The sequence below is a fragment of the Chelonoidis abingdonii genome, chromosome 24, assembly GCF_003597395.2.
Source record: "Chelonoidis abingdonii isolate Lonesome George chromosome 24, CheloAbing_2.0, whole genome shotgun sequence".
NCBI lineage: Eukaryota > Metazoa > Chordata > Testudines > Testudinidae > Chelonoidis > Chelonoidis abingdonii.
In genome coordinates this window covers 13,748,268-13,761,247 of record NC_133792.1, presented here as the reverse complement: position 1 = coordinate 13,761,247, position 12,980 = coordinate 13,748,268, and the positions used below count along the sequence as shown (strand labels likewise).

Below are 12,980 nucleotides of genomic sequence, written 5' to 3'. Positions count from 1 at the left end.
GCCTTGCAAAGGGGGGAGGGGGCAGGGCACATAGATCCTCTGGCCAGGGGCTCCCATAAAAATGGGGTGCCCTGTAAAAATGTGCACATCACCCCCCCCACCCTGCCCGGTGCTCCTGCCAGGGTGCAGGGGCTCACCCTGCTCCATCTGGCAGGAGTACGGGGGCTTGCCCCTTGCCCCAACTCCACTCCCCTGAGCAATGTAGTTATACTGATTTAAGTTTGTAGTGTAGACCTGGCCTGATTGCGCTCACTATATAGGCTAAGAACAGTGCACCAACTCAGATATTTCAGCTCTGAGTTTGCTTCTGATACTACACACAAAAGGTCTTTTAAAGTGGTACTTAGAGAAAAGGCTACACAGAATAAAGTGTCTCTAATTGAACAAGACACTAGAAAGACTCTTTCAGAGTCCAACTACTTGTCAACAGGTGGCTCTCCATGCAGCACACTGTCTAGAACCATTATCCAACATGTATAAAATGGCATCTACTGGGTTTGTAATTTACAAAGAAACTGCTGCATGTCTACTTCTGGTGTTTTTAGATCATGCAGATACCAGTTTCCAAAATGCTGTTACCTGCCCAGTGAGCAACTAATGAGTAACAGTTACCTACATTTCTAGGACGTTCCTATGGGATTAATATTGGAGAATTACATAATAAATGGATCAAGGTCTTTGTAGCACACCAAACCTTTAAATCTCTGCACAGCTCCACCTTTACCTATTTTCTTCTGCAAAATATAGGCAGGTAGTTACATCCCACATACTCTCATTTCCTATGCTGCTCTTTCACATTAGCTGTTTCTTTTGCACTGTCCTCCCACTCTAAGTTCTCCACCTGTATTCATGTTGCCCCCTATGCTTGGAACAGTCACTTCCTGGGCACTATGTAGCCCAGTGCTGTGTGTCAAGCTACTTTTCACAAAGCCTCCTATATGCGGATCTCCTTAACAAGATTCTCATGGAGAAAGTATTTGATTGTGAACTCTTCAAGGCAGGTCCTGTCTCAATGTTTTCTGTAGAGCATCATACACACACACACTCTGACAGCAGTCCTATGCAGACACACATAGGTGGCCTCAGTTTATATTACAAATGCAAATGGTTTAAGTGTAATTTCTCAGTTCTCTATTCTAAGAAACTACTGAAGAGCAGCCAAAACAGCTATGGTTTGGAATCTACCCATTAGCCCAAAAGAATTTAATTGAATATTTGGGTTTGTCTTTGCAAAGTTTCATCATAAGAAAGTTGTATAGACAAGGAACAAAAGTATAATGGTAGTGCCAAGATATTGCACACCCCACTGTAGCAGTTAAATGCTTCTAATACACTTCATAGCAGGCAGCAGGAATCTAAAAATGCAGCATTATCCAATCCATGCATCTCTGCCACACTCCCTCCTCACTTACCCTGTTGGCTGTCACAGCTAGGTTCTGCAGGTTCTGCAGTAGCCCAATTTCTGCTGGTATGGAAGTCAAGTTATTGTGGCTGAGATCCAAGTACCGCAGCTTCCGGCAATAGAAAAGCTGGGTGGGTATCTTCTCTATCTTGTTGCGGTTAAGGTAAAGGCGTTCCAAGTTGGTGAGGTTGCCGATCTGCATGGGGATGTAGGCAATATGGTTGTACCACAGCTTAAGGCAAGTGAGACGGTGTAGGTGCTGGAAGCTGATGATCTCCTCAATGGTCTTGAGGTTGTTGTCCTTCAGGTCAATCTCTTGGAGGTTGTGGAGACTGAAGATAGAGTGCGGGATGCGTTCCAGGTCGCAGCGGATCAGCTCCAGCTCTGTCAAATTGACCATCTTCTTAAGGCTGTTGAGAACAATGAGCTTGGTACCCTCGTTGTTGATGGAGAGCTTCTGGAGGTGCACACCAACATCTGTCACCACCTGTGGCAGCTTGGTGAGGTTGCTCTTCAGCCGAAGTACCTTGAGCTGCTTCAATTCCCTCAGTCCGTCAATCACAATGTAACGGTTGTTCTCTGCACTCAGGTTCCCTGTCAAGTGTAGCTCCTCCAAGGTCTTTAGGCTATAAATCCACAGAGGGATTTCCTTGATGTCTGTGAACTTAATGTGCAAAGATTTCAGGTTCTCCCTCAAGAAGGCAAGGGCTGGGGCCTCAATTTTGGCAGCCGTGTGGTAGAGCCACAGCTCTTTAAGGCTGGTGAGCTGGCCAATGCTTGGTGGGATAGTAACATCAGGGATGAGCTCCAGCTTCAGCACCTCCAACTCGATAAGGTCAAAAACTGTGTCAGGGATGCCACTCAGCATGAAGAGATGCAGCTCCAGCTTGTCCTGGGAGTTCTTTGTGATCCTCTGGCGCAGCTTCTCCAAAGTCCACTCATTGTTGAGGTTCAGCTGCCGCAGCTTGTTCTCACTCACCTCAGACAGAAAGACAGCGAATCGCTTGGAGTAGAGGGGGTCGTACTGGTCGATCAGGTGCAGCATGAAAGCAAAGTCATTCTTGACATCAGGGATGTCACTATAGCTGCTCTCCTCCCGGATAGACTCAAAGGAATATTTCTTGAGGGATCGCCTCAGCATCCACCAGAGTGTGTACATGCAGATCAGTCCATAAAAGATCACCAAGCTAATGTAGAAAGAGGCTAGGATTTTGAAGAGAGTGGCAAGAGGGTGAGCACAGCGGTACATGCGATAACCTGTCAGGCTCTCGATGTCCACCTTGCAGTCAATGTCAAACGTGATGTTGTTGACATAGTAGACAGTGTAGCAGATGATCAGGATGAACTTGATCACCTTGATGATGGTTTGTCTCATGTAGAGGCGATAGACTATGTCTCCCTCCTCCACGTGTGTGCGGAACTTTTTAACTTTCTCAAAAAGTGCTTTGGCCTGTTCCCCTTCTTTCTTGTCCAGGACGCCTGTCTCAGAGCGATCGACAATCCCTTGCTCGATCCGCGACTTTGTTCTCTGTAGCATTGGGACAGTGGCTTCCACATCCTCACTGACCGTGGAAGATTTCTTGTCCATGGAGCCATTCATCTTCCCAAAGGCAGGCTTGGGATCACTCTCCTCCACCACTGTCTCAGACAGTGCTCTTGTCGTCCAGGGGGAGTCAAAACACTTCAGCAGAATAGACACAAAATGCTCCAGCTTGGAGCTGGTCCGTGGGAACTTGAACCAGAAATTGCTGCAAGCCAAAAAGATCAGAGTGTGTAGCAGCACCAGGTAAGGGAAATACTTGGCAAACCAGTGAAGGCGATTCTCATAGCACACTGCATCCACATAGTTATACTGGTGCCGGTCTAGGTCATATCGGATCCCTGTAGGCCTAGTATCCTGAGATGGGACAAGACTAGAGTTATAGTAAGTGGGGTCTGGAATTGCAGCTGTCCAACCTCTGAAAGAGTCATTGCAGGAGTCTTTGGTAACCCATTTGCACGGCAAGCAGATCATTTTGTCCTGGGTGACCTGAAGCGTCCCTCCAAATACTGCAATCATCAGCATGACTATGGAAATGTAGTCCGTGAAGACATCCCACCATGGTTTCAGGATGCGGTATGCTGGCTGGGTATCAGCAAAATAGCGCAGTTCAGTGACAGGAATCATGGTTCACCTAAAAGGAAGCCACAGGCAGATGTTACTGGAAGAGAACAGTTTGTTTTGTGTTTAAGCGAAGACAAGGAAAGCAGGGAGGTCAGATTATATACAGAAGGTATCTGCTGGCTCAGTCAAAAAACCCCCACACAATTTCAAGTCCAATTTTGAGATAAATAAATGAAGTTCCATAATGAGCAAAAGCAGTTAGCTGCTTAGAGGTTTGTGTGAAGTTAGTATGTGGTCTTAATTCCTGACAAATTGGTATCCATCACAAGCCACCACAACTGCATCCTTAATGAACAGTCTGAGGGACCAAGGACTCTCACCTCTAGAGATAGTCACCAGGATCATGTTTAGCTATGTTGATAGGCTGGCATGTAGAGGCTTGCCCTACTATTGCACCAATTCCATGACTAAAAAAATCCAGTTTCTAGTATGGTGAGCCTGCCACCTTTCAGAGGCACTGTGTTCACAGAAAGCAGGCAGCTATGCGTTCTAAGTGCATGAACATGCTGAAAAAAATAGATCAATTCTGCATTATTGCTGCTTTCCCACGAGCTTGGAAAGGTGCGTTGTCTGAAACTACACAGAAAATAGAGAACTATTTCCCAGTGTTGCCTCACTAAGGAAGTTCACTATCATCTTTGAGGAAACAAACTGGAGAGAGAGAAAACAGGGACAGTGGGAAAGGCTGGATAGCATGCCTTTCCCCTTCATTTAGCAGGACTTTGCTCTTTTCTATGCACTAACCCCTGCAAGAGGACTGAGTTATTTGTTCTGTATGGGATGCAGTTACAAGATTCCAATGTATATGTTCTCTACATTTTCTTGTATTGCCATTAACTTGATAAGTGAGGAAGGGAGGAGGATTAACAGAGAATTAAATTAAGTTCTCCAGTCAGCCACTCCTACCTGACAGCATACATCTCGACAGGGGTTTAAGCATCACAAGGGAACACAAGTTCTGGGAAGCAGAGACATTAGTACACAGCTTGCACTGTAGTTCAGTGATGTAGAGGTTTTCTGATTGAGTTTTAAGCCTGTAAACCCCCCCCCCCACACACACACAAAGCGCAGCACCCCAGGACCAGTCTGGGTAATACTGAACTCACTATAATGCTTCCTTGTCCGTCACTCAGGAGCTTTCATTGGGCTCCTAGCATCATGCTCAGTTCTAGGTGTAAGGGGAAAGCAGTGGTACAGCCACAAAATAGCTGGCAACAAGCTAAGATCAAAGTGACAAAGCACTAATCTTTCAGCCACTTTGAGGGAAACTAAATAGTAAAGAAATGGGGGAGGCAGGGACCCAGCCCCTTCATTCCTCCCTCTAGTGAAGGCAACATTAAGAGAAGAATATTTTCTCGGAGCGTCTTTATCTCAGGTGCTAGGGGAATGAGGATTAAAATACAACAGGGCTTGGAAAAAAAAAAAAATCTCCAGTGGCAAGTTGGAAACATTCCCTGATATATGGAGCATGGTAGCAATCCATTTCTGAAATTAAGCTTGCATTTTAGAAGAGTTTTCAACCCAAAGAGCTGCAAAGTAAGCCTTCCAAAAGTAAACTGATACAGAACTGTTTTCCTGAGTCTGCTCCAGTGCCTGGTTTGCAGCTCATAGCTTTCCAGGACAATAAATGGTAAGTTGCCAATTTTGATTTGTTGCTGCTTGGGAAAGCTACAAGCAGGAGCTGCAGGCCCTAGTGGACCACCCTTGAGGTGCAGATTCTAGGGAAGGTGGTAGAGTAATAGATCTCACACACACACGTGGCTTTGGGATGGGAGGGATTGGGCAAAAAGATAAAGTTTCTCCATTAAAGCAGCCAAAATAGGGAGGGGCTTCAGATTTAGACATCTACAAGCCAGATGCCTATGCCAAAAATTAACCCTCTATGCATGGTCCAAGAACAGCACTTCTGTAGGAATCCCAGCATGCACCTCCTTCCCAGTAGCAGAGGACTGGCTTCATAACAAGGTATTTACCTGGACCTCACTGGCATCCACACTTAGCAACTTTTGTATCAGCCTCTGGCTACTAAGTTCAGCCCTCCAAATTAAAAGGCATCCAGTTACTCTTCAAGTCCTGAGAACTCCATTTGTGATCTCCTGAAGGGATGTGTTTCAAATAGAAGCCACTTAAAGCCAGGGGAATGTGTTCTGGAAGTTCAGTAAACCAAGGAGGAAGGAACTATGGCTCTGGCCACTATGGGCCAACAGGCTGCTGAGGCCCAGGCATAGGGAGCAGTAATTTGGGGGACATGAACAAGCCAACAAGCAGCTGTCACAGGGAAGAGATGGTAGGCATGGGACCCTAAGGAGCACTGGCTTGTTCATTTAGCTACAGTGTGCCAGCTGAGCATAGCAGAGGAACTGCATGATGAGTGACTAGCTGAATGGGTTGATCTGATCTTATTAGGACTAAAGAGTTATGAATTTGGCAGGGGAAAAAGGGGAACTTCACATTTTCAGGAGATGCCAGGTACTGGTCAGAACAGAGGCCAGCAAGTTTTAAGTTCTATTTCTGGCTCTGCCACCAGTTTGCTGTGAGGCCTTGGGCAAGTCACTCCATCTGTGCCTCAGTTTCCCCATATGAAAACAAGGGCAATGATTCTCAACCAGGGTCAGCATACTCCTGGGGGTACACAGTGTTCCAGTGGGTACATCAACTCGTCTAGATATTTGCCTAGATTTACAATAAGCTACATAAAAAGCACTAGTGAAGTCAGTACAAACTAAAATGTCATACAATGACTTGTTTATACTGCTCTACACTATACACTGAAATGCAAGTACAATATTTATATCCCAACTGATTTATTTTTATAATTGTATGGTAAAAATGAAATAGTAAGCAATTTTTCAGTAACAGTGTGCTGTGACACTTTTGTATTTTTATGTCTGATTTTGTAAGCCAGTAGTTTTTAAGTGAGATGAAATTTGGGAGTACTCAAGACAAATCAGACTCCCGAAAGGGATACAGTAGTCTAGAAAGGTTGAGAGCCACTGAACTAGGGTAATCTGTATCCCACAAGGTATTGAGGCTTAATTACAATTTGCAAAGGACTTTGAGATGCTCAGATGGAAAGCACCGAAGTACTACCAAGTACAAGGAGAGAGCTAAGTTTCTCTCATCTCCCTCCCCCCAAATATACCTAAAATTTGAGTAAGCTCAAAAAGGTTCCTGAATTAGTGTCCTAGAAATTTAAGCCCTTTATTTGACCATAGACTAGACAAGGAAGGGCAGTATCAGTGTCTATTCCATTCTTGAATTTTTTGCTGAGACTAAACATGTCGTAGTAAAGACTTCTGGCCACTTCTAACTCAGTTTAACTCATCCATCCAAGCAATCCATTTCTCCATCCCCACCCCATAAATAGAGCAGGATACTTACTTTCTGCTTTAGGATTCCTGCTGGAGTAGGCTGGAAAAGACTGTGAAACAATTCCATAGTGATGAGCCAAAACATAACGGCAGCCTGCACTCCCAGGGGATGAAAAGACAAGAGGTTTCACATAGATCCCTCTCCCTCATCCTGATCCCAGGGAACAGAACAGAACTCATATGGAAAGTCCCCTAGGCCCTTATCCCACTTGGTGCCTCACAAAAAGGAAGAGGAGTTCTGTGCTCAAATAGCTGAGATAAGACTAAAACATCTGGAGAAAGGGGAAAGCCTATATTAGTCACGCACATCTGCGGGAATGTAGCTAGCTCTCTAACAGGGCTGGGCTTCCTAAACCCACCTACACTTGTGGAAAACCACAACTTCATTTCTGGGTGATTCATATAACAGTAGAGAGATTTTATAAGGTCAGTGCCCCACCACTACCATTCAGGCTTCACCCCAGGCTTCCAGCCTTCCCATGAGTTTCTAAAGGCTATCTGCTAAGTAGTACAATATTCTCCCAATACTCCCCTAGCAGACAGCATTCAGAGATTGCATCGTGTTGATATGCAATCATTCACACTTAGCACTAGCAGCAAAAGGGGTTAAAAGCAAAGATTGTAATTCATTCTTGGTTCTGTTAGAGTACAGTGTAAGATCGTATTTCATTTTCCCTCTTCCCTGCAGCCATATGTAATTAAAACTCAGAGGTTATTCATTTGTGTTAAGAAGGGGTTGCACCCTGTCTCAGTAACGCCTTACAATCCAAAGGGGGCTATTGCTCAGCCCCCCTCCCCCGGCAGTAGGGTGACCAGACAGCAAGTGTGAAAAATCAGGATGGGGGTGGGAGGGATAATGCGTGCATATAAGACAAAGTCTCACATATCTGGACTATCCCTATAAAATCAGGGCAGCTGGTCACCCTACCCCACAGCCCCTGAAGATTTTCACCCTCAGAATGTCCAGTTACCTGGTAAAATTCACCATGTGGAGCACGAAGTGTTAACTCCCTGATACTTCTATTTAGTAGATTTTTAAGAAAGCCAGAAGGGAAAAAGCTCATCTCAGGAATTTGTGATCCAGATCTTAAGGCTGGGATTTGGTTCCAGGATATGGTTCCGGGATCCCAGATCCTGTCAGGCTGGAACTGTCAGACTCAGCTAATGTCACCAAGACAGGAATTATCTCTTACAGCAGCAAGCCAGCCATACCAGAGTCATCACTCTGGCCTGCTTCTAGCGGGTAGGAGGAGTAGGAAGAGACACACTGAATCCATTGGGGGGGCTGGGGGGGGGCGGGAATGCAGGCTTACTGCAATAACTACCTCTGCCAGCTGCATGGGGTCGAAAGTCCCCATTTATATCCTGCAATTCTTGATGGGTTAAGGAATTGTTTGATTTAAAGTCTGTTGAGTTTGGCTCAGGTTATGGTCTATTTATACTTTGTCAACAAGTGAATCCTCAATAAGGTGGAGGCAGGAAATATCCTGTCTTCTAGTAATAATCATAGGATTGGAAGGAACCTCAAGAGGTCTTCTAGTCCAGTCCCCTGCACCCATGGCAGGACTAAGTATTATCTAGACCATTCCTGACAGATGTGTGTCTAACTTGCTCCAATGATGGAGATTCTACAACCTCCCTAGGCAATTTATTCCAGTGCTTAACTACCCTGACGGTTAGGAAGTTTTTCCTAAAGTCCACCCTAAACCACCCTTGCTGCAATTTAAGCCCATTGCTTCTTGTCCTATCCTCAAGGTTAAGAGCTATTTTTCTTCCTTCTCTTTGTAACAATCTTATATGTACTTGAAAACTTATGTCCCCTCTCAGTCATCCCTTCTCCAGACTAAACCAACCTAGTTTTTTTCCCCCCCCAATCTTCCCTAATACATCATGTTTTCTAGACCTTTCATCATTTTTGTTGTTTTCTCTGGACTGTCTCCAATTTGTCCACATCTTTCCTGAAATGTGGCACCCAGAACTGGACACAATATGCCAATTGAGGCCTAATCAGCACAGAGTAGAGCAGAAGAATTACTTCTCATGTCTTGCTTACAAACACTCCTACTAATACATTCCAGAATGTTAGCTTTTTTTCCCCTCTCCGTGCAACAGTGTTTACACTGTTGACTCATATTTAGCTTGTGGTCCACTAGGACCCCCGGATCCCTTTCCACAGTATTCCTTCCTAGGCAGTCATTTCCCAGTTTGCGTGTGTGCGCAACTGACTGTTCCTTTTAAGTGGAGTACTTTGCATTTGTCCTTATTGAATTTCATCCTATTTACTTCAGACCATTTCTCCAGATCATTCTGAATTTTAATCCTATCTTCCAAAGCATATGCAACCCCTCCCAGCTTGATATCATCCACAAACTTTATAAGTGTACTCTATTCCATTATCTAAATCATTAAGATATGGAACAGAACCAGACCCAGAACTGATCCCTGTGGGACCCTACTCAATATGCCCTTCCAGCTTGTCTGTGAAGTACTGGTTACTACTCTGGGAATGGTTTTCCAACCAGTTATGCACCCACTTTATAGTAGCTCCATCTAAGTTGCATTTCCCTAGTTTATTTATAATGATGCAGGATAACCAAAGACTAGAAGTCAAACACTTCTCATCCAATACTCATTCCCCTCAGAGGCAGGGCAGGTTCCACAGGTGCTAGACAAAGCAGTGGAATTAAGGGCCATTTTATAGCAGCCAGTATCTGCTGTGTCCCACTGTCCTGTTCCCAACATCTGGAATTAGAAGCATATGGGCAAAAAAAAGGGACAGTTTTAAAGCAGGGGTACTTTTCTAAGCCAAGTCAGTTCACTGCCTCATGTCCAACCAGGACTGGCGGAGAGGGAAGCCACGAAGAGCTGCCTAGCCTAAGGATGCTGATCAAACTCAGGACTCAAGGGAGGGAGATCAGATCTAGGGGCTGCATTCAGGAGTCATTTTCCAAATATTGGTAGCTCTATGGCATGCTGTTAGAAGTAATTCCTTTGCTAAGCCAGTATTCTGTGATTTCCTGCCATGTTAATGGAGAAACTAGAGCTCCCAGAGCCAGGGGGAGCTTTATGGGAATTTGTCTAAGCAACTGGGGCTCAGGAGAGCTGGACTACTGGTTTCAGGGTCTAAGGCAGAGGTGACCAACCTGTGGCTCTTCAGAAGTTAATATGCAGCTCCTTGTATAGGCACCGACTCTGGGGCTGGAGCTACAAGTGCCAACTTTCCAATGTGCCAGGAGGTACTCACTGCTCAACCCCTGGCTCTGCCACAGGCCCTACCCCCATTCCACTCCTTCCCACCCCCTTCCCTGAGCCTCCCATGCCCTCACTCCTCCTGTCTCCCCCCAGACGCCTGCACACCACAAAACAGCTGATCGGGAGGTGTGGGAGGGGAGATGGAAGTGCTAATCGGTGGGGCTGACGGTGGGTGGGAGGTGCTGGGAGCAAGAGGGAGCTGATGGAGGGGCTGCTGACTTATTACTGTGGCAATGTACATTGGTCAATTGTGGCTCCTTCTCAGGCTCAGGTTAGCAACCCCATGTCTAAGGTAACTGGACTGTGGGGTGCCACTGCCCAAGAAGGGTGTCAGATGACATGGGGGTGCACCTAGGAGAGTGGCTGAGAGACCCAGAGCTAGGACCAGTGACTAGTCATTATCCAGACTCAGGGGGTTTAGAAGCAGATGGGATCCAGCAGTTGGGTCCACTCAGACTGGCATCTGCCCAGAGAGGGAAAGTGGGGCAGACTGCGACAGTTCCAGCAGCAGCATTCAGTATATAGCTAGAGAGGGTCTCAGTGTTAATGGCACCGAACAGCCTCTCATCTCATGCACTTAAAGACCATGGATGTGAATGCCCCAGGCCACTCCAGGATCCACGTGACAGAGCCCTGACAACCTATTTCTTTGAAGGCTCCAACCGTACGTTGAATGCTGCTATTGCTCACTGAATGCCTCCTCACAGATTGTCTCCAATTTACGCAGCTCTCCTGCTCCTACCAGGGTAGGGGAATGGCTGCAGACTGCATCCTCACTCAAGTGTAAGCAGACAAGACTAATGATCCACATGCCAGCTCACCCCATAAATCCACCCCCTCCTAGGGTCCCTACATCACCATCAGCCTCCAAATTTAAACGAAAGAGCACTTTTTGCTATGGGGTCTTTTTAGCCCTCACAAATTCATCTGGATGTGGTGTCCTGTCCCATCATACTCCCCTCTCTAACCAGTCAGCTGCAGAAACAAGAGAATCCTTCATTTACTAAAAGATTTAGAATGATTATTGTAACAACTTACAGTGCATCAGCCATGATGTGTAGCAGATTCACAGAGCTGTATGGGTAGTTTTACACAGGGTACTATGACAGGAGTTACAGCAAAGATGGATTTTCACAACTGGTTGCCATACCACAGTGATCAAGGCAGACAAAAGTGTCACCAAATGCCATTGCCATCTCTTATCCAGAGACACACAGCAAGGCATTTATGATGGAGCACAAGAGCTGGGATGTCCTGGGCATGACTACCACACATGGAAAGTAGAATCAGTCAGTATCAAAAAAATAAAAAACCAAAAAACAAACAAACAAACAACCACCCACAACACACATCTGAAACACTGGGTGTCTCAGGCCCTACAAAGCAGCACGGGGCTAGCCTTGATTCAAGCTGACTCTGTTCCTTGCATGATGTGCCAGCTTACCTCACTAGTTTGCCGAACACCTTAACTGACCCTTCACTTGACAGACTCACTCCCTGGTTACAGCTTATGTAACCACAAGAAAAATACTGTGACTACAGACCAGAGAGCCAGGGTATCCTTGGATAAGTCATCTTAAAATTTCCTAGGCTGTCTCTTCCAGGATCCCTTAAATCTGAGCAGGCCCTAACCCTTAAAGATGCAGTGTACAATACATGAACCCAGCCTGCACTGTAATCTTATCTGCCTCTCTGCCCTTGCAATAATTCAGTTCTATCTTTAGCCCATTTTGAATATACTCGTAATATAAGGTGCCCTCCTCCCAAAATATGGGGTGGAAATTAGAAGTGAACAGCTGCCCCATAGGATTACTTACGTCCAAGAAGAAAAACAGGGATACAAGATTGGTTCAGACCCAGGCAGAATCAGAGGAAGATGCAGGGAGAGGACTTATTCCTCTTAAGAGTACAGCTCTTCCTGCTGGTGAGCCACAGACATGTTACAAAAAAAAAAAAAAAAAAAAAAAAAAAAAAAAAAAAACACAAACAGCAGAGCACAGCTTCTCTTCCCTTCCTACCGCTTCTTCCCCTCCCCGAAATCTTGAGGACAGCAGCACAAAGCCCTTTTTGTTCAGACACCAGAATCCAATTTAAAAAAAACTCCTTAGGCCAGAAGCAGGATTGGAGTTGTCCCACCACCACATGTTTAGTTGCCCCAGAGTTAAAGGAAAAAAGGAGCTGGAAGCAGCTCCAAGTTTCCAGCCATCTTTCAGAAAAGCTTTCCTAGCAGAAGGATAGCAGCGAGCTCAGCTGGAGAAGACTGAAAACTGTCAGCAGAGGAAAGCAACTAAGTAACAATCCATCCTGTCTCAGAGCACTTTAAAAAGTGAAGCATGTTTAAAGCAGCAGGAGGGAAATAACCGACCTTCCCACCCCCCCACCCCTTCCAACTGAGGCAAAAGACAATTCCCTCAAAAACACAAGTTCTTCTGGAGGCTCCTTATCACCCTTCATTCTAGCTAGAATGAGAGGTTTAAAATTGGGCATTTAGAATTAGAGCAACTCCATTCCAAAGAGTTAGTGTTACACCAACAGCCAGGAAGTGTAAAGCAGAGGTTCTCAAACTGGGGATTGGGACCCCTTCAGGTGGTCACAAGGTTATTACATCGGGGGGGGGGGGTCATGAGCTGTCAGCCTCCACCCCAAACCCCGCTTTGGCTCCAGCATTTATAATGGTGTTTATAATTTTTTTAATTCAAACTCAGACTTGCTATCTGAAAGGGGTCACCAGTACAAGAGTCTGAGAACCCCTGGTGTAAAGCATTAACACAGATATTCCATTTTCAAACTC

At 45.6% G+C, this 12,980-nt stretch overlaps 2 protein-coding genes across 7 annotated transcripts in view; one reads left to right on the top strand and one right to left on the bottom strand.

Moving 5' to 3' along the window:
• KYAT1 (kynurenine aminotransferase 1) overlaps nucleotides 1-12,980 on the top strand; it is a 92,634-nt gene that overhangs the window by 48,795 nt on the left and 30,859 nt on the right. The gene's annotated exons all lie outside the window — the stretch shown is intronic.
• LRRC8A (leucine rich repeat containing 8 VRAC subunit A) overlaps nucleotides 1-12,980 on the bottom strand; it is a 30,557-nt gene that overhangs the window by 9,127 nt on the left and 8,450 nt on the right. For 2 of the 5 annotated variants that reach the window (XM_032797815.2, XM_032797819.2), the window contains one exon: nucleotides 1,413-3,576. In XM_032797815.2, coding sequence (XP_032653706.1) covers nucleotides 1,413-3,569 — 2,157 coding nt within the window. In that variant the 5' untranslated portion in view covers nucleotides 3,570-3,576. Of the gene's footprint in view, nucleotides 1-1,412; nucleotides 3,577-6,947; nucleotides 7,032-12,006; nucleotides 12,136-12,980 lie in introns of those variants that run through there. The other 3 variants (XM_032797818.2, XM_032797816.2, XM_075060638.1) reach the window with 3 other exon arrangements.